The 19,705-nt window shown below is 41.6% G+C and overlaps 1 protein-coding gene across 1 annotated transcript in view; it reads left to right on the forward strand.

Annotated features, from left to right (window-relative positions):
- The first annotated feature begins 1,690 nt into the window (after positions 1-1,690).
- Positions 1,691-19,705, forward strand: part of SLTM (SAFB like transcription modulator) — a 37,276-nt gene continuing 19,261 nt past the window's right edge. The window contains exons 1-7 of the mRNA XM_083586350.1: positions 1,691-2,151; positions 8,157-8,244; positions 13,566-13,630; positions 14,047-14,217; positions 16,280-16,327; positions 17,320-17,344; positions 18,687-19,155. Coding sequence (XP_083442476.1) covers positions 1,909-2,151; positions 8,157-8,244; positions 13,566-13,630; positions 14,047-14,217; positions 16,280-16,327; positions 17,320-17,344; positions 18,687-19,155 — 1,109 coding nt within the window. The 5' untranslated portion in view covers positions 1,691-1,908. The remainder of the gene's footprint in view (positions 2,152-8,156; positions 8,245-13,565; positions 13,631-14,046; positions 14,218-16,279; positions 16,328-17,319; positions 17,345-18,686; positions 19,156-19,705) is intronic.

A 19,705-nucleotide genomic window follows, 5' to 3' on the forward strand; every position in this document is an offset into this window, starting at 1 on the left:
GCCACAGGTTAAAGGGCAAGAGCTAATGGGAAAAGCAACTGGCCAGGAAAGGAGGTTGTAAACTGAAGAAGTTTTTACTTAGAAAAGGCCTTTGCTTCTAAAAATCTATATATGTTATGTATGAAATATATTGGCTTAAATGTAATTATGCAAAGGATTTAGAAAGTAAGAAATGTTAGATTCTTATGTTAGATTCTTATTTCATAGAATCATAGAATCATAGAGTTGGAAGAGACCACAAGGGCCATCGAGTCCAACCCCCTGCCAAGCAGGAAACACCATCACAGCACTCCTGACATATGGTTGTCAAGCCTCTGCTTAAAGACCTCCAAAGAAGGAGATATTTCATTGATGGTGTGTGGGAATGTGAACCCAAGATCTCTGACCTCTGTTTAAGATAAAAATTTAAAACCATTAGCCATCTGTTTTGGAGGGCAAAAGGGCAAGAGGTGATCTGGTAATTAAGGTGCCTTGTTGAGGCAAATGTAAGATATATGGCTACTTGTTTGCCATAGAAGGAAATATAGCTCTTTGTCTCCCATAAAAGGTAATAGGAAATGGGTGTATCTTTTATGATTGGTTCTAGCAAACAGCCAATAGGAATTTCAACCAGGCTGATTGGACAGAGGCAGCCAAAGGAGGAGCAAGGGGGCTGGGCTGAGGAAATATAAGTGCTGACCATCAGGGCTGGAGTGGGCAGAGCTTTGGTAACCATATACCACTGTGTCTCTCATTTATTTGTCTGACAAAAAAATTATTATTTTAATTTCTCTATTGCTGCGTTGAATATTTCATTCCAGCTAAGTGTTAACCACAAGCAGGGTGCTACAGCACCACTTTAGCTAATGGGGCCTCCTGCTGCCGCCGCGCTGCCAGAGCACGATTTCTGTTCTCATCCTGAAGCAAAGTTCTTAACCCGAGGTACTATTTCTGGGTTAGCGGAGTCTGTAACCTGAAGCGTATGTAACCCGAGGTACCACTGTAGATTGATCATCCTTACCTGCAGGGTTTATAATCCTATAAACCTATTGAAATCAAGCACTGTACTCTTTTTGGCCCCTGCTGAAAACAATATGCTTTAGACAAGTCTACCCAGATACTTAGAAAGTTGAGGTAATTTAAATCTGCTTTAGTATTTTAATTTTTGTATGTTTTAAAGTATGGTTGTGAATTTTTCTCATTTTTAATGCTCTCTCTTTTCAAAAACCGCATTGAGGTTTGTTTGTTTTTGCAATCAAGCAGCGTATAAATTTTAGGAAATAAATGAGCAATAAATGATAAAAGTCAAGGCACAAAAGGGGGGGAAGCACAAAGGAGGATAAAAACAAAAGCAAACTCAATTCTTAAAGTTATGTAGTAATAGTTCTTATAATACGCTGCTGAAATGGAAGCAGCCTGATGGAATCAGCCGAGGTGGGAGACCTGTGGCGCCACTCATGATGCAGAACTACAACTCCCAGCACTCCATGCTGCCTGGGTCTAATGGGAACATTTTTGAACGCTCAAACGCCCCCCCCCCACAATAAGCCCCGCTTCCTTTCTCTCTCTTCCAATAAGGTTCAAGCTCCTGCCTTCCGGCAATCCAACTAACCAATCCGCATGCTTGGAAGACGAAAAAGAGGCGGAGCCGAGCGCCCCTCGCGGCGTGCGAGAGAAAAGGCGCAGCGGAAGACAAGGCTCCATCCAGTTGCACGCATGCGCTCCGACTCGTGCACGGCCCGCCCGCCCCGCATGTCCGCCCGCTACGCAGCCTCGGCGTCTCTCGCATCCGGGTCCTTCCTGAGCGCGACTCGCCAATAGGCGAGGAGGCGAGAGGCGTGCGCGTGCGCGCTGGAGGGCCGGCCTGGCTGGTTCCGAGGCTGAGGGGGAGGGGCGCTGCATTGTGCGAGCTGCAGAAGCGGCAGCAAAATGGCCGCTGCGCCGTCTGGGGCCGCCGCCGCCGCCTTCGCCTCCCCCGCCGCCTCGTCTGCTGCTGCTGCCTCGTCTTCCTCCTCCTCGTCTTCGGCCAGCGGCGCCCCGGGCCCCAACCAGACGCCGACGGAAAGCAAGAAAATCACGGAGCTGCGGGTTATCGACCTCAAGTCCGAGCTGAAGCGCCGCAACCTGGACGTGGCCGGCGTCAAGACCGTCCTCATCGCTCGCCTCAAGCAGGTGAGGAGGAGGAGGAGGAGCGGGGTAGGCCGCGGGCCCCGCAGGCCTGGGGAGGGAGCGGGGAGGGCGCGGGGCCTCCGTCAGCGCCCGGCTCGCCTTGCCTCCGCGGCCTCTCCCTCTCTCCGCCGCTCGGCGTCCTTCCTCTTAACCGCCTTCCAACGAAGAAGCGCTGCCGGCGGCGGGCGGAAGGCTTTCCTGCGCCCCGTGAAGGCTTTTCTTCTTCGTTTGCCCCCGCAATTTGCAGGCTGGTAGCGCACACGGAGACGCCGTGGGGTTTGATAGGGCTTAAAAAACAGAAAACTATTTCGAGAGAACTGTTTGCAGGCGGTTCCGTGGCAATGGCTGTTCTGTATCCTGCCCTGAGGTCTGCTATAGGGCAGCCGATACAAAATGTGCTTAATAAAACAAATGGGCGAGATCGAAAGTGAGGGAAGGAGGCGGGAAACCCTCAACAGTCAGCGAAGGAGGGCATGTGTGGAGTTGAGCTTGTGCTCAGCTAAGTCACGATGCACCTTCGTTTTTATTCTTTCCTCCAAGGAGCTCCGGGTGGTCTGCATAGTGGTTGTCTCTCTCACTCCCCCCCCCAAAAAAATTTGCTCCGCACAACAACCCTGTGAGGTGAATGAGACCAGCAGTTAATGACTGGCTCAAGCTCTTCCAGTGAACTAAATGGCTAAGTGAGGATTTGAACCTGGCTAGTCTGACTGGTCAAACCATTATTCCATGTTGTCTCCTGAGAATCATTGCATATGGCTGGGCATTTATCATTCAGTAAATGTTTGTGAACTTGTCTTGGATCTCGGCTTCTAGAGCCAGGGGTTGTTCATACTGCACTTATTTTGAAAGTTCTGCATTGGCTGCCTTATCACTTCTGGGTTTAGCTTAAGGTGTTCATGGTGTTTAACTTTTAAAACTTTAAAAGATCTGGGACGCAAATTCATGAAGCAGCATCTTTTCCCATACCAGCCTACCCATATCTTAAGATCTTCTGAAGAGGCCTGCTCCAAGTTCCTGCTTTTATACTATGCTTCTACAAATGAGATTCACAAACGAGAGTGATATTTTCTCTGGTGGTATTCCAGATTTGTAATGCTCTTCCTATGGTGCCAATGTTACAGGTTTTTAGACACCATGTGAAAACATTTCTATATGCTTGGGCATTTTAGATTAGATTAGATTTTTTAAAAATCATGTCCAGGGGTATTTTGTTTTGTTTTATTGGCTATTATTAGGTTTCCTTTTAGTTTTAAAATGGATTTTTATATTGAATGAAAATTATTTACTCTTTCTACACGACTGTGGAATCTTTTAATGAAGGGTTGCTAAATATTTTAAAGAAAGTAAAATCTTGTTTGTTAGGTTTTCAAAGGCCTATTGTAGTTTAATGTTGGTACAGCACTTATAAATGTTGGGGGCTTCCTAAATAACCAGATTATATCTGGAACCCTTGGCGTATTTAAGAAAATCACAGGTTTGTACTGAGATCCATGACAGTTGTCCTGCTATAAGTTGTTTCTGGTATCTGCAGGCATATGTCGTGAAAGTTCGGTTAATCACTAATTGCTGTTAATGTGTTCGTGACAGACTTTTAATTTGCAAACTGTTGAATCCTGTACTGCTGCACCCCCATTTCTTCATGGTTGTTACCCTATTTCCAGATGTCATAATTCCCGAGTCTTCGTTCTTTTGCCCAAGGCACAGAACAAGAGCAGCTGCATAGGTTGAGTGTTAGATTTCTTGATTTATTTAAGAACACTTTTAACCCATTCTTCATTGAAAGGCAAACTCAGAGTGGTGTACAGTAAAACAAATTAAAATTGCTGATAAACAGCTTAGTCTAATCACAGGGTAGGTAAAACCAACACCTAAGCATTAGTAAAACAAGAATCGAAAGAAAGAGAAATAACCCTCCTACTTAACAAAACCTGTGCAAACAAATAATACTTTTAGCTGGCAATGAAAAAGAATTGGTGCCAGCCATAACCATGGATTCTACAACCATGGCACCACTACAGAAAAGGTCCCTGTATGCTGTCTGTATCAACATGTGACAGAAGTGAGCTGAAACTCAGTGGCTTGCCCCTCACTTTTGAACACAGATCATATATTGCTTTCAAGATGAACATGAATAAACTGTGATTAAAATACCAGATTAACTGTGTTGGGTATGGCCAGGAGATTTAGTCCCCCTCCCCCCTGCTCCTCCCATGTATTTATTGTTTTCTGCCCAGGACTACAATTGTTTCAAGTACATACTAGATTGGTTTAACTTTGTGGGCACAGGTGTCTAATGATGCATATATTGTTTGCATGTCATCATTTAGTATGGAGGACTGCTGCATGACGTGTGCAGCTATCCTGTACCTGTGGAATTGCTTGGACTGTACCTGGGTCTCATATCCATGCATAACAGACTCTCAGAACAATTATATTAGGTAGTCGGTCTGCTCAGTCTTGTTCAAGTTCATTCAGAAGTCTCACTTCTAAGCAGGGATGTGGGTGGAACATTTTCTCAAAGGAGTAATTTCCAGAGCTTTATTTTTCCATGGTAAAAAAATACTTAATAAGTTATTTGGTAACAATGAATGGTTGCCATTTGCAAATAAATTTTAGGCAACCTTGGCAATTCCAAAGTTTTTTGTTTGAGTACAAAATGCAAGTACAGTGGTAACCTCGGGTTAAGTACTTAATTCATTCTGGAGGTCCGTTCTTAACCTGAAGCACCACTTTAGCTAATGGGGCCTCCTGCTGCTGCCGCCGCATCGCTGGAGCACAATTTCTGTTCTCATCCTGAAGCAAAGTTCTTAAACTGAAGCACTATTTCCGGGTTAGCGGAGTCTGTAACCGGAAGCGTATGTAACCCAAGGTGCCACTGTAAAATATCCAAATACTACTGGGGGGTGGGTGGGAGGAGGCTGTGACCATTGTTCTTGATGATTGGACATGCAGACTGGGGCTTTAAGGGGAAACATGCTGTGCTTGTATTATTTAATTATCATAATTATTGTCATTCTGTGCTACTTTTCCTCTCATATGAAGTGCAGTATAGGGTAGTTTACAGCATAATAAAATTTGATCTTAAGAAATCATGTTAGATATTAAAGCCACATAGCTAAACAAAAAAACCTAACTCATCCCAGGGACATTTAAATTTCTTGTGATGATGCTGGTATGATCCTGTTCGATTAAAATTTCTGTGGCAGTCAATCAGTGAGGTCTCTCAATTATCCCTCTATATATTTTCATTGGAATGAAATCCAAGGATACTTTGCAGGAGAAACTGGAGAAGGAGAGAAACCTGCACATGGTTAGGCAGCTTAAGTCACATTGAACTCAGTGACAAAGGTGTATCTAGGGTCGTTTGCGCCCTTGCCAAGGAGTGATATCTGCACCCCCCCCCCCAAAATAACTTCACCCATGTTTGATCTCACCACTTATTGAACATACATTTAAGCTGTAATTATCACTGACTGGGGAAGGGACCCCAAGGGTCGTTTAGTCCAACCCCCTGCAATGCAGGATTTTTTATTTTTGTATCTCATTGCCATTCAACTCCCATCTTATAATTTTCTCCTTTGTATGCCTGTTGGAGGGGTGTGAGGAGGTGATGAATATTTCCACCCATACTGTCTGAAATTGTGATATTCAAAAGTAAGGACAACAGGGTTGAGGTTTTATGACCTTAGTTTTAAAAAAATCAGCATTATGATATTCTTTAAGATATGTGGTGACAATAATTATACACAATATTCCAGGAGCAGCTACAGAATAGACTTGTATAAGGCCATTACGATATTTCCATTTTTCCCCAATCTTTTTCCTAATGGTCACCCATTTTACTGCTGCCACAACCTGGATCAACTTCTTGAGCTTTCCACTATAAACCTAAGATCTCATTCTTGGTCAGTCACCGCAAGCTCAGACCTCAATAGCATATATGTTATTTTGCCCCAGCATGCATCACTTTACATTTGTTAACACTGGATCAGATTAAACCATTCACCCAGTTTGAAGAGATCCTTTTGGAGTGCCTTACAGCCTCTTTTAGTTTAAACTACCTCAAACAGCTTGGTGTCATCTCCAAGAAGGGTTAGAAAGATGCTCTGTCTCATGCTGCAGACTTAGGTTCAAAAAGCAGACGACAACACATCCAGTAAATCTCACTGTCACAAATGGGCAGGACCGGAACAAAGAATTAGACCAGAATGGGTTTCTTATCTATTTCAAAATAGAAGCACTTACACTGCTCGCTCCATACCAGATACACAAAATCAAACTTCAGAATGGGCAGGTACACAGGAAGGACGGCCCACCCCCTGCAAAAAGCCTCCTTTTTGTCATAATTTCCAGTTTGCTCTCCCCACCCCCATGGTCAACCTGCATTCCTAGGAAAAAAAAGATGCAGCAGAATCCAAATAAAGGGATCAAACCTTTGTTTTTCCAGGCAAGCCAGCAAAAATAATACTATGAGAAGAAATGAAAGGCAACATGAGAAAAGCAGCATTGCTTTACTGCAAGGTGGATTTGATTTAATTCAAATCGATTTAAATTACGATTTAAATCACTAGTCAGTAAGGCTTTATTTAAATCAGTGGTCAGTAAAACTTGATTTAAATCATTTTTTTACAGAGAGACTCATTGCTGGTATAATGTTAATATTGACAACCATATGAAGGTTTCATTTTTGGAATAATAAATTTTCAGAGTAGTTTTCACAGTTAATAACCATTTAAACAATTTATTTAACTAAAACAAGAACATTATAGCATATGTATCTATGTTTGTTAACCTTAGACTGAGTTTTAGCATGCATGAAAAACTTAAAGCAAATCCTTATTTCCTGATGAAGAGCCGTTGGACTATAATGTAACTTAAATAGAAGACTATATTTAGAAAGGTTTTTCCTCCAAAAGCATTTTATTTTAAAAATCCAATTTAAATTAAAAACTGATTTTTTTTAAAAAAACGATTTTTATTTTTTTTAAAATCATTGATTTTTATCCACCCAGCTTTACAGCTAGATAGGGCTGGGCCACGTCAGCTTTTCAACGTTGCGATGCATCACCAGCCAAACATCACGATATGGCAATACATCACAGTGTTGAGATGAAGGGGATGCAACATACACACACCCCCAAGTTAGGAGAGGGGAGGGATGAGCGCCATCTTCCTGCTTTGCGTTGCTTGCTAGCCTCCCCAGCACCACAATCCCTTCCCCTAGGATAGCTGCTTTCCCACGGAGCCAAATTCTCCTTTGGGTTCCGCTGTGCTCCTGTCTGATTTCAAGCATCCTTCACCACACTCCTGATTCTCCATGCCCCACAGAGGCCTAGGAAGAGGATGCCCCCAGCCTTAGTGGCCCAGTGGAGACTGGCCAAACGGGAGGCCTGTACCTTACCTTGGGCATTGCTGGGCCTGCATGGCAGAAAGGCTCCCCTTCAACAGGCACTCGGCTCCCAGGCAGGCATTGCACACAGCAAGCACAAGAAAGGCCGAGCAGTGCTTGCCTGCACGCCCGGCTTCCTACTTGTCTGTCCATTCCCAACGGCAAGGGCTGGTAGACTGGCTGGCTAGGTAGGCTCCCTCTCCCAGTTGTTTGCTTATTCCAAGCTGCCTCTGTTGCTGGCAATCAGCACCCACTGGCCAGCCCCAGAGGCACCATTCGCCTGCGGAGCTTGTAGCCAGGGCTACTACAACATACAGCTACACAAGCCTTTGGGAGGCAGAGAGATGAGAGGGCATCAGAGGGAAGAAAAGAGGGACTGAGGCTGGTGTTGCCCACAGCACCCCTGACCATCATTCAAGGCACCCCAGGGGTGCCTTCTCATTATTATAAAGTGCTATTAGGATCTTCCTCAAGCACCTCACCAGAACTATGCAATATGAATTACACTTTGTCCTTTGCAAAATGCCCTTAACTTGAAGTTTATTGTATCAGTGCAAAAACTAAATTGTAGTTTTTGTAAAATGTTTGTATAACCCAGTCCTGTGTTTCATTTTGTTAGGCTATTGAAGAAGAAGGAGGGGACCCAGATAATATTGAAATAGCTGTCTCAGCTGATACTCCAAACAAGAAACCAACCAAAGGAAAAGGTCAGAACTGTGAAAGTAAACTTTATGAAAATGGTGATGTTAGTTAAAGAATCTGCTACTGAATTTTAAAACACATTTCTACAAGTAAAAGGTATCCTGGTATTTATTGAGATACTAATTAGCTGATAGCCTTGTCTTGATCACATCAGTTTGTTTGAAGCCTGTGACTACACTGCCCTTTGTTCCTTTATAGTACAAATGGCTAATTTGCTAATCTCCAGATGTTACCAGACTCCAACTCCAGTTTTTGCCATCCTGGCCGTAATTGGGGCTTCTGGGAGTTCATGTCCAGCAACATATGGTAGCCACTCTTGCTTTCTTGGCTCAATCAACATTTTAAATTTATGCCTTGTTTTTCTTAACTTAAAAAGCACAGCTATCAGTATAGTTAGTGGTTCAGCTGGAAATTTTGACTGAAATTAGTCTTCTAAATGCATTTGATTTGTCATCGTAAGTTTATTCTAGTCAAAGGCCATGACAAACTTGTAAAATCATACAGAACATAAATCTATAATATAAGAGAGAAAAGATACCAGAGGCACCAACAAGCTTAAATCTAACTTAATTTCAGATTGCACCTCTGAATCACCAAAACAACTTATAGCAATTTTATCTAAAACACATTTTCCCTGAACTTTTTAGCTGCCAGTGTGTAGAGGGCCCCTCCATTATTGTCATTCAAAAGAAACTCTTTTCTGCCAGGGTGTAACTGCTTGCTTGTGAGAACAAAAGTTTCAGAAACTGATCTCCTGGATCTCTATACAAAGAGCAATCTAACAGATAATGAGTGATGCCTTCCACCACAAAGTTTCTGCATACGGGACCTTGTTATGGTAATGGCCATCCAAGGTTGCAGTTGGCATCACTTGGAAACACAGCTCAATAAAGGCATTTCTTAAGAAACTGGTGAGAGTTTGGTCAGATAACTAGCTCTGAAATGCTTTGTTGTCAGGAGTGGGTACTAAGGAGGAAATATGGTGTTCCTAATTAGTTACAAGTCCCTTCTGGATTCTAGCCAGAAGAGCCAATCTCTTAATTGACACCAGTGTTCGAAATCAACCAGTCGCTAGTTTTTTTGGGGTGGGGGGTTTGCAACTCAAGACCGCCACCTAGCGACCAAGTTCAGCTTTTTGGTTGCATTCTCTGCAACTGGCTGTGCAGGAGAGCTGAAGGGAACATCTTTGACTGAATTTGCTCTGAGGACTGCTAGGAAGCTCCAATACAAAAAAAACAGGCCGCCAAACCAGCCAGCCTTCCTCCAGGTCCTAGAGAAGGCTGCTGGATGCTTATCACAGGCAGCACAGAGGAGACCAAGTGCTGCTCCTAGTTGCAAAAGGAAGCATCTTTTACCTCAATAAGCCAACCCCTGCTGCCACAAGCCAAAGACCACAAGGGTCTCTCCACCCAAGAGAAGAAAGTCGCCCACTAATGTTTCCCATTTTTTTATGTCAAAAGACAACCCTCCCAATACCACAAATTGCAAAAAGAACCAAATATTATTTTTTACAAAAAAATAAATAGAAAGTGCTGTTGCATTGGGGGCGGGGAAATGGTGACTAACCATTCTGTTTTTGTGCCCACAACCCAGGTTCTAGGAGACATTTGGTGAATAGTTTTTGCATCTCAGTTTCTAACACTGATTGACAGTTATTCAAGGTCAATGTAGAGCTCAGTTGTGGGAATCAATAATAATAGTCTAAAACATCTTGACAGTTGGTTACCACCCAATTCCATATAGCACAGCACAGGAAAACACTCAATTGGTATAGTAGTGATTCTTTTAATATATTTTAACTAGATGCAGTCCGCTCTTGCCCTACAGGTTGACCACTTGTATTCTATATATGGATATTGTGTACATTTCCCAAAACTTTAATGGAGCTCAAACAGACCCACAAATTTCAATGTCATAGGGCATTTGAGTAAGCACTGCTACCAAATAACTTTAGGGCAGGTTCAGTCAGCTTCCCTCCCTTATTGTAATAGAACATTTATCAATGCCCCTCTGGTTTTCTAGGCTTGGACATTCCATTTGACACTTCCAAGAGCCAGTTTTACTAAAGAGTACACCCAAGTATCTAAATGAAGCAGTTTGTTCTATAGCTTGCTTCTCTAAACACCATTTATACCAAGGTCTGTCTTTGCCAAAATCATAATCCTGGTCTTATAGCAATTCATAGATAGGCTTTCCTGTTTACAGTATTTAGTGAGCACCTCCAGGAGATCTTTGAGTTCCAGTCAGGAAAGTGAGAGGAGCACTAAATCATCTACTTACATCAAGATTGAGATCATTCTGTTCCTAATTACCAGAAAGTTAAAAGGCATGGGGGCCAGTATGCAACCTTGCTTTCACTCCTCATGACATTTTAAAGGCATCAGTCATACTACCATTTAAACCTACTATGATCCTCATTTTTGTGTTTCTGCCTAGTTCTTGAATCAATAGCAGAAGTCTACAGACGATGTTAGCAATTTGAAATTTCTTGCACAGTCTATTGCAATTAATAGAATTGAATGTAGCAGACAGATCAATAAAGGTTGCATAGATTATTCTTAATGTTCTTAGTATATTTCTTTATAATATGGTTCCGAGTAAAACATTGATCAATGGTACTGCGTCCTCTGAACCCTGCTTATTCTTCATGAATAATGTTACTTTGCAGCCAGTTTGATAACAACCTAATTGGCTGGGCCCACCCATGCATAAGTGAAGTGCATGTAAGTGGAGAACACCCTGCAGAGACCTCATGGCTCCTGAAGAGACCTTTCCCAGAGCCCAAAGAGGACTTCCTCTTCAGGCTCTGGAAAAGGTCTCTTCATAAGTCATGAAGACTTCGGAGCTCCGTGGTTTCCTTGCAGCAGGGCTTTGTTGAGACTGCTCCGCCTCCCACCTAACAGCTGATGTGCAGGGTACTACAGCAGCAGCTGTTTCCCTACACATCAGCAGAGCAGCTCAAGAAAGTCCCACTGGCCCTCCAGCTCGTGAGGACACCCTTTCCAGAGCTCGAAGAGGACATTGGGGAGTTGCCTGTATTTAAAGAGTGAAAAAAATTGTTCCCTTATTTCCAGGAAGTTGTACTATAAATTATGCAAAATTTCAACTTTTCCCATCACAAGTTCTATAACAATGAAAGTTTAAATATAATTTAACATAAAGAGCATGCTGTCATACAAGTAGCTTATGTTGTGCAGTAAAGGATAAAACTTTGCTCAGTAAATTTACTGAAGATTTTGTTTTGTAGTATTTGAGGGGGAAACCAAAAAGTTTTTTAAAAAAAGAACTTTCAGTTGAAAAATTACAGGCCAAACTATGAATTTATGGAAGCACAGCTGCTGAAAAATAAATCACCCATTGCTAAATCAAATTGAGTGATGTGATTCTCTGCTCAGCTGAGCTAAATAAAGATATTCAAACACTGTTTTTTGCAGAAATTGAGTGCTTTTCAAGGTGGGCATCTTGAGTTCCAAGGAATAGTGTTTAACAAAGTGGCTTTTCTGGAAAAATCTGAAACTGCCACATTTCCTTAATATTGTGCCTGCATGTAGGAGCCATCCATTCATTGTTACTAATTTACTTGTGAAGTAAAACAATTTCCACAGAAAAATTAAGCATTGGGATTTTTTCACTTTTGGAAACATTTATTCCAATCAGCATTAGTAGTATGGGTATTCTAACCCCACAGGAACAGTGACTACTGGGGCATGTGAATACTACCTGTTCTTAGTTTTTAGAGGTGTACATTAAATTTACAAACACCTTAGAATATTTGGCTGTGGTAGTTGTTTGGTTAGTAAAAAAATTGAAAGCATTAAGTTGGTTGAGATGCATTTATTTTAAAGGGTCATTCCATATCATGTCATCCAATTTTCTTAATATATTGTACACTTGTTGAATGACCAAAACTAAGTTTAAATCTAAAATGTTTATTTTTTATATCATCCCATTTTTTTTTAGTTATGAAGGTTTGAAGTTTTTTTTAAAAATATATGGCAATTTTGGCCTTGCCAGACTACACAAAATCATTAAAAGCTCAGCCCAGAATTAAGACATTTCAAAACTCAAAATACCAACCTATTCAGAACTGCATGGGCTTTACTATGATATGTCATATGATGGGCTTACTTTAAATTTTTAAGTACTTCATTTCATGGACATTACAACAAAACATATCAAACAAAATTATGACACCTCTGCAACTCTTTAACTGGTGCTAAAAATTGGATCACTTGATATGGAATAACCCAATGTCAATTTATTATTATTACATTTATATTCCACCTTCCTTCCCAGAAACTCAGTGTCAGTACATGGTTCCTCCACTCTCTGTATAATCCTCTAGATTAGGCTGAGAGTTGGTGACTGGCCCAAGGTGAGATTCATGGCCAAGTGGGCATTTAGACCCTGGTCTCCCAGGTCCTAGTCCAACTAATCACTGCACCATGCTGGCTCTCAGACAGATAAGGATATGTTGATGATGATGATAAAATGGTATTATTGTTAAACCCTGTCCATCTGGCTGGGCTTCCCCAGCCACTCTGAGTGGCACTCACATGGCACTCAAATATATCTATTGAGGGACATGAATGCTCTACTCATGCGGAAGCCTTAACCTCTAGTAGAATTTACAGATTAATTTGTCTGATGTTGATGTCACATCTTAACCTGGGGCAGCAAATGTACCCCTCAGTTGTTGTGAACTCTTAACTCCTTCAACACAAATGTGTTACTTTATGATAGCTGTTTGGAAGATTTCTTTGGCTAACAAGGAGAGTTGTATAGATACACAAGTGACAATGTGATATGAGAATATGAGTTCAAGCCATGTGTTTCTTACAAGAAGGGGGTATTCTGTGATTCCTGTGGAGCAGGGCCAAGTAGCACTGCGTGATCCTAGGGCCAGTAATGCAGCTGCACTACGCAGTAGAATAACACATGAAGGGGATGTTAATGATGAATTTCCATAACTGAGAGGCAGAGATGCTCACCAGTTCAAATCTTTTGCTTGGTAGCAGGCAGTTGCAGAAGACTATCAATCTAGATTGTCACAGTATAGATTTAGATTAAGTTGATTAAGTTCTGTCTGTACCACAAGCTGTCCCCCAAAATGTAATATGAATAAGGCTTCCTACAGCATTCAATGTATTGTTGCTATGGTTTGTTTCTACTTGGGTAAGCAGCTAGGTGATTGATTGTATGTTTTTTGGTTAGATTGTTTTTCTGGAGTGCCTTATTCGTTGAGGGCTTTCCTGAGTCTTGTGGTGAGAGAGACATTTGAAACGGAGCAGATACAAGCTTGTCATTGGCATATCATGTCTTTTAGGTAAAAAGCAGGAAACTGATGAATTAAGTGGTGATACTTCAGTGGAAGATGATTCCATGGTCAAGGTAATTCTGCTATGAAAAATAAAACTGGGGATCCAGTCCTAAGTTTTGCCAAATTCATTCTCACTTCTAAACAATTTTGACTGTAAACCATCTTTGATACTGAATTTGCAGTTTATTGTTATTCAGACTAAGTTAGATGCTCTTGGTTCCCTTTGATTTCAGTGGGAGTTAAGTCATCACTAACACGTCCCATTGAGCTCAGCTTCCTTCATCTGCATACAGTTCTAGGAGACCTTGCATACCAACTGTAATAAAGTATTGTTGGGCAAGTTATCTGTCAAGGAAGCATGAACGCTTTGTAATTTGATGAAGAGACCTTATGTTTAGTTAGAATCCTAGGTTTTAAGGCTACCGAATTCAAGATACAAGAAATTTCCTTCTGATATATTAAGTTTAAGTGTTGCTCCTATTGAAAGGAGAGTGAACTGGAAGCTCAAGATGCAAGTGACCAGGATGGAAATGATGAATTGAAAGAGTCGGAAGAATCCGCAGAAAATGGAGAGGAATCCTTGAATTCTAAAGCGGTGCCTCGTGTAGACAAGAAGAAAACTCATTCAAAGCAGACAGAGAAGGACTTGGAAATCCAGGTATATTGCAATATAAGTAAATTATTAGGATGGCATCTACAACTTTCCTTTCAAAATTTGTCCCATTAACATTCCATAAATTCACCTGCTTCCTTGCCCATGGTGATTGCCTGTCTCATTTTGGGTCAGTGCCCCTTCTTCCACAGCAACATCCACCTCATTGCTGTTGCTGCCTCATACAAAAGTCAGGCCAAGGGATAGAAATTGCACCGCCTTTCCTCCATGAACAAAGTGGAGAGGGAAAAGGGGGTACAAATTCCCTCAGGAAGGAGCAATGATGGAAGCAACAGAAATAAGTGCTTTGTTTCCATTTGTGTATGTGCTAATCTGTTGCCTCCTCTCATCCTCTGTGCAATGTGAATGTTTAAACCAATGGAGCTCTTATGCACCAGCCCGAACCTCCTCTGCAGCTATGCTGGCCTGGTCCAAAACTGGGAATATAATTCTAGCTTGCAAAGCAGAGCCTTTGGAAGACAAGTATGAAGCACAGTCTGGCAGCTGGTCTGTGATTGCTAGTTTTATTTTCAGTGAATTGGCAGATTCACAGGAGGTAAACAAGTGCTGGGAGGATTGCATCCAAGGATGGGTGGGTAAATTGGTTTAACCCTTGCCTTGCTTCTCCCTTCTACCATGCAGTCCTAATTCTCCCCACCTTAATCCCAAATGCACTCTTCAGAGAGAGAAAGCAAAGGCAACATAAATGGAGAAAGTGCCATTTTAGAAACCCAAGCTTAAGTGAGCAACAAGATGTAATTTCTCCTTTCCTCCAGTTCAATTGTGACATTGGAAAGAGGTGTCATCTGAATTACTCATGGTTGCTTCAGGTTCTGTGCAGCAAAACACACTTCGTTTCTATTTATCTGTCTTTCAAGGCCCATTCTGTGTGATGCCATCACTCTATCAAGATGTCAGTGTGAACCTTTCCCCAACCTATTCCCACTTACTTGGGAGTAAGTGCCATGGAACTCTGAGACTTACATCTGACTAAGCCTGCTTAGAATCAAGCTGTTAAGAACACTTTCCTTAGCTAAATATAGTAAGGGAGAACAGTAGTAAAATAAAATAATTCCATTGATCTGCTCATGCAAGAAGATAAAAGTCCTGAATAGGATTTACTGCCATGGGAAACAATTAATTGTCCAAATTTTGATAAAGCTACAGAACTTGTAGTTCTTAGTGCTGAACAATCATAACAACCAGCACATATTTGATGAGACACAACCTCTCTGTTTGTCATCTTCCCTAAATCTTCTTTTGGCAGGAATCTTTGTTTGCAAGTGATGCTGGGATTGAGTACATTGCTAGAAAATGATTGGCCATCAATTCCAGACTCATTTGATGCTAAGATCTAATTTCCCTTTGCTTCTTGCCTCTTGCTGCAACAATGTAGTATAAAAAGTGCATTAACTGCCAGCGAGAGTGTTTACCATTTGTGACACTTTTTCTGGGGAAACGGAGCTCCTTGCTTCCCCATATGTCTCCAGAGATTGGAGTGGGGAAAAGAAGCCTTTCTGTCCTGTTGCAAGGTATTGTGGTGCTCTCTGGTTAATGGAAGAACCTTATTAAGGCGAAACCTTCGCATGGCACTGTTGACAGTAGCTCAATTTATGGACAGTTTGTGACTTGTCAAATAATATTGTTCAGTAACTTTAATGTACTTGGAAATGGAGACTGCCCTTTGTAAGCTCAAGAAAGGACTTGGTGTGCTTTTCATGGGTCTGAAATTTTGGTTGCCCAGCCACAACTGTGCAGAAGATGAAACAAAGAGAACTCAATGAGCTTTGTTCGGCTGGTCAGCATTCTGTTAGACAGGTCTGCTCCACTGCAGGAAATTATGGCAAGGTAGAGAAACTTGCTTAAGCAGAGGGTTGCAACATTACCAGCTGTCCCTTAGAAGGCATCTTCTTGTTACTGCTCACCTCCCCAGTGGGAGTGAACCACACCCAAGGCAACTTGTAAAAAGCAGTTGTCATTCAAAGTGCAAGTTCTTGGTTAGTGCATCTGCTTGCTTCTGAAGTAAGCCAACTTGCTTAGGCTGTCTTTGTTTATTTCCTCATGTTAGGCCAGCAATATTCGAGATACAGAAGATGAAAGCTTTTCCGCTAGTCATGTAAGTTTCTAAATTGCCTTCTTAAACCTGATTAGAAAGCTGATTATATATGAATTCAGCTAGAAGGGATCTATAGGGACCACCTCTAAAGTGTCAAGTTTAGTTGCATTGTAGAAAGACTTTGTATACCTTAATCTCTGTCATCTAATTCCACAAAACTACTGAAATAAATACCGTGTGTTGTGGACTATTGATGAGATTATGGCTTGCACCTTACTGTCTCAAACCAGGCTACTTAACTGTTCCCAGAATATTCCAGGATATCCCTGGGTCTGGTGTAGCACATTGTGCAAGCTAGTGCCTATGCCCTCCCCCCCCCATTTTATTTTTAATTTTTAAATTAAACTGCCAGACATGGATTCTTCCTTCTTGTGTAGTGAAAGAGCAGCCTTCACTAGAGTTAGTTACTTGCTCTGAACCAACTTTTAATGACATCTGCAGGAAGGTGAACTTGCCTTGAAACAAGGGTTTGGGGTGCTATTTAAGGAGCACCACAAGGGAGGGAGATGAACCATTAGCAAGTTTGACTGCACTAGTTCTATTGAAATGTGTGGGAGCAGGATAATTTCATAAATGAGAAGGATGTCTCTTGGGTTGCTGTACCTCAGTCACCAAAATCTTGCGGAGTTGTGTGGTCTTGGATTACATACACAAGACATTTAAAAGGCTTCCACTGGAAATTTAAGGACTTCCTGAATATAGTCAAAAGGGAAATGGCAGTTCCTTCCCTAGATCTCATAGTATGTTTCTGGAGTTTCCATATTGTAGACAAATCATTCTTTGAAATAGTGGAAGCTGCGAACCATCCACTAGTACTAGCTTAGAATGTAAAGCTTAATAGATTTCAGCTGGGCAGATATCTGTTAATTGAGTCCTTGCCTTATTAGAACAGGCACCTCAGTTTGTTCCTCTAGATTGCCATTAGTTTACTGGCTCTGTTTAAATTGAATCCTAATCTGGAATGCTTATTCGATTTTTATTTTATTTTACAGGATGGAGATGAAGAGAATGAGAGAGGTATGTTAGAAGTTCAGTAGAGTTTTGAGTGTTCTAATATGCTTCAAGTTGCCTTTTGTAAATGGCAGGTGCACCAGTTGGTTCTCTATCAGGCATTTCAGCTATATCTGTGCCTTTGCAATGAAGAGTGGTTGGATCCATGCTCTCTGTTGGCTTTTCTGCTTTTAAATTGTGCATGTGCCTATCAGTTACTTCAGTGGATGTTGTTACATGCATATGACCACCACATGCCTTTAATGGAACAAAGATCCCAGACTCCGTAGATCTGAATCCTTTTTTCTCTTTTTTTGGGGAGTGGGGGGTACGGTAAGTCTTTATGTCTATACATTCTCTTGCACTGCAGTAACAGATAGGTGCCAGTTGAATATTACGTATTCTGCAGTTTGAAAGCCATTTGAACTACAGGCCACATTCTGCTTCCACACATTGGCAATTGCCACATCACGCTTTACAGCCTCACATGAAATTTTGGAACAAGTAACAATGGAATCATCTAATCAGCATTGCCTTTAAAAGCTACAGAAACCCACCCTGGCTTCACATTATTGCTAAAGAAGACTTCTAGAGAGCATACTAAGGACCTTGCATGTTGTGGACTAAAGGACATGGAATCATTGTGACTCAAGCATAACAGTGGAAATCTTGAATGGGCACTTGTGGGTGTAAGCCCACAGACTTGGTGTTTGGAAGGGATCCGAAGGCAGAAGCTTTTGTGGAACGTAAGAATGCTGATGGAAACACTATTAACAGAACTGAGAGTATTGACCCCATGGACACAGGATGAAGACTCCGCATCCTTTCTGAACTTTGGCTTAAGTTGGTGCATGAACAAGAACAGCCGACATCTGCGACTTCACCATGGCTGACAGCAAGAGTTGGAACGCAGAGGACAGTGGTTCTACAGCTATGAAGGATTCGTCTATTGAACTATGAGCCATTAGAAGGATATTGGAAGACAAAAAGACTTGTCAGTGGAAGTGTAGATATACTGACAAGCAGTCAGTATTTGGTCATGAAGAAAAACTTCTTTGCACATTAATGCCAACATTGGAAGCCAGGTACTTGTATTGAAGAACAGGTATCTGCTGGATGGAACCTTTGTCTAACTTCTGTTCTATTTTGGTATTTATGTCTAGGGAATTTGTTTGCCATGAAGAATGAGTGATCCCGGGTAAAGGATTGGTTTATATGTTAATGCCCCTTATGCTTTCCTTCCCCCCCTAACCTTCCATCAGTTCTAATAACTGGCTTTGTATTTTCTAGGTCCTCTCTTCTAGCTTATACATATGCAAATGTTTAAACTTCTTGTTTTGCCATATTTATTCCTGTTAAATCCTCTTAGATAAAGCAGGTTCTGGTGATGGTACACAAGAAGTATCTAAGCCTCTTCCTTCAGAAGAGAGCCTAGCTGAGGCTGATCACTCTGCTCAGGAAGAGATGGAAGCTAACGTGTCTGTGAAAGAAGCTGAGGATGATAACATATCGGTTACAGTCCAGGCCGAAGATGCCATCACTCTGGATTTTGATGGGGATGACCTTCTAGAAACAGGTAAAAATCTGAAAATTACAGATTCAGAAGCAAATAAGCCAAAAGACGGACAAGATGCCAGTGCACCGAACCTGGAGAAGGAAAGCAAGGATTATGAGATGACAGAGAACCATAAAGATGGTAAGAAGGAAGACTGCGTGAAGGGGGATCCTGTCAAGAAGGAAGCCCGAGAAAGCTCGAAGAAAGCAGAATCTGGAGACAAAGACAAGGATACTTCGAAGAAAGGTCTCTCGTCTACTGGGGCCTCAGGTCAAGCAAAGAGGTTTGTCTTTCTATGTCAGTTCTTTAAGATACTGCCAGCATTCGATAAGATCACTCTGCATTAAGGGGGTAGCAGCAAGAAACTTATAATTAGTATCTTATGCTCCTGCCTATAAAATGTTTTGACGGCCATAAGTTACCTGTGTGTTCCTTAAAAAAAAATCGGGATCTTCGTATATGCTTTGTCCTGCTGGCTGCATTGGCGAATTGACAGCATTTTATTTTTTATTTTTTCAAATAGTCAAGTTTTATGTATCCTTGTGATGATGGTAATGAACAACTCTCAGTTCTGAGAAACACCAGTATGAAGTCAAGTCCCAGTCCTGAAAGGTGGAGAAGATTACCATATCCACTGAATAAAATTGTCAGAAAATCTAGATCTTCGGGCATCTTGGGGAAAATCAGTGCAAGAAAACCATGATGAGGGGAAATCACTTTTCCTCAAATAACAGTCCAGCCCTCCTTTTTGTTTTGTTTTGGTTTCCTTTTTTTGAAATGACTTGCTTAATAATGTAAGATTCTGGACAAGCAAATTCTGCATGTTCAATTTT

Source organism: Podarcis filfolensis (assembly GCF_964270895.1).
Source record: "Podarcis filfolensis genome assembly, chromosome: 14".
NCBI lineage: Eukaryota > Metazoa > Chordata > Lepidosauria > Squamata > Lacertidae > Podarcis > Podarcis filfolensis.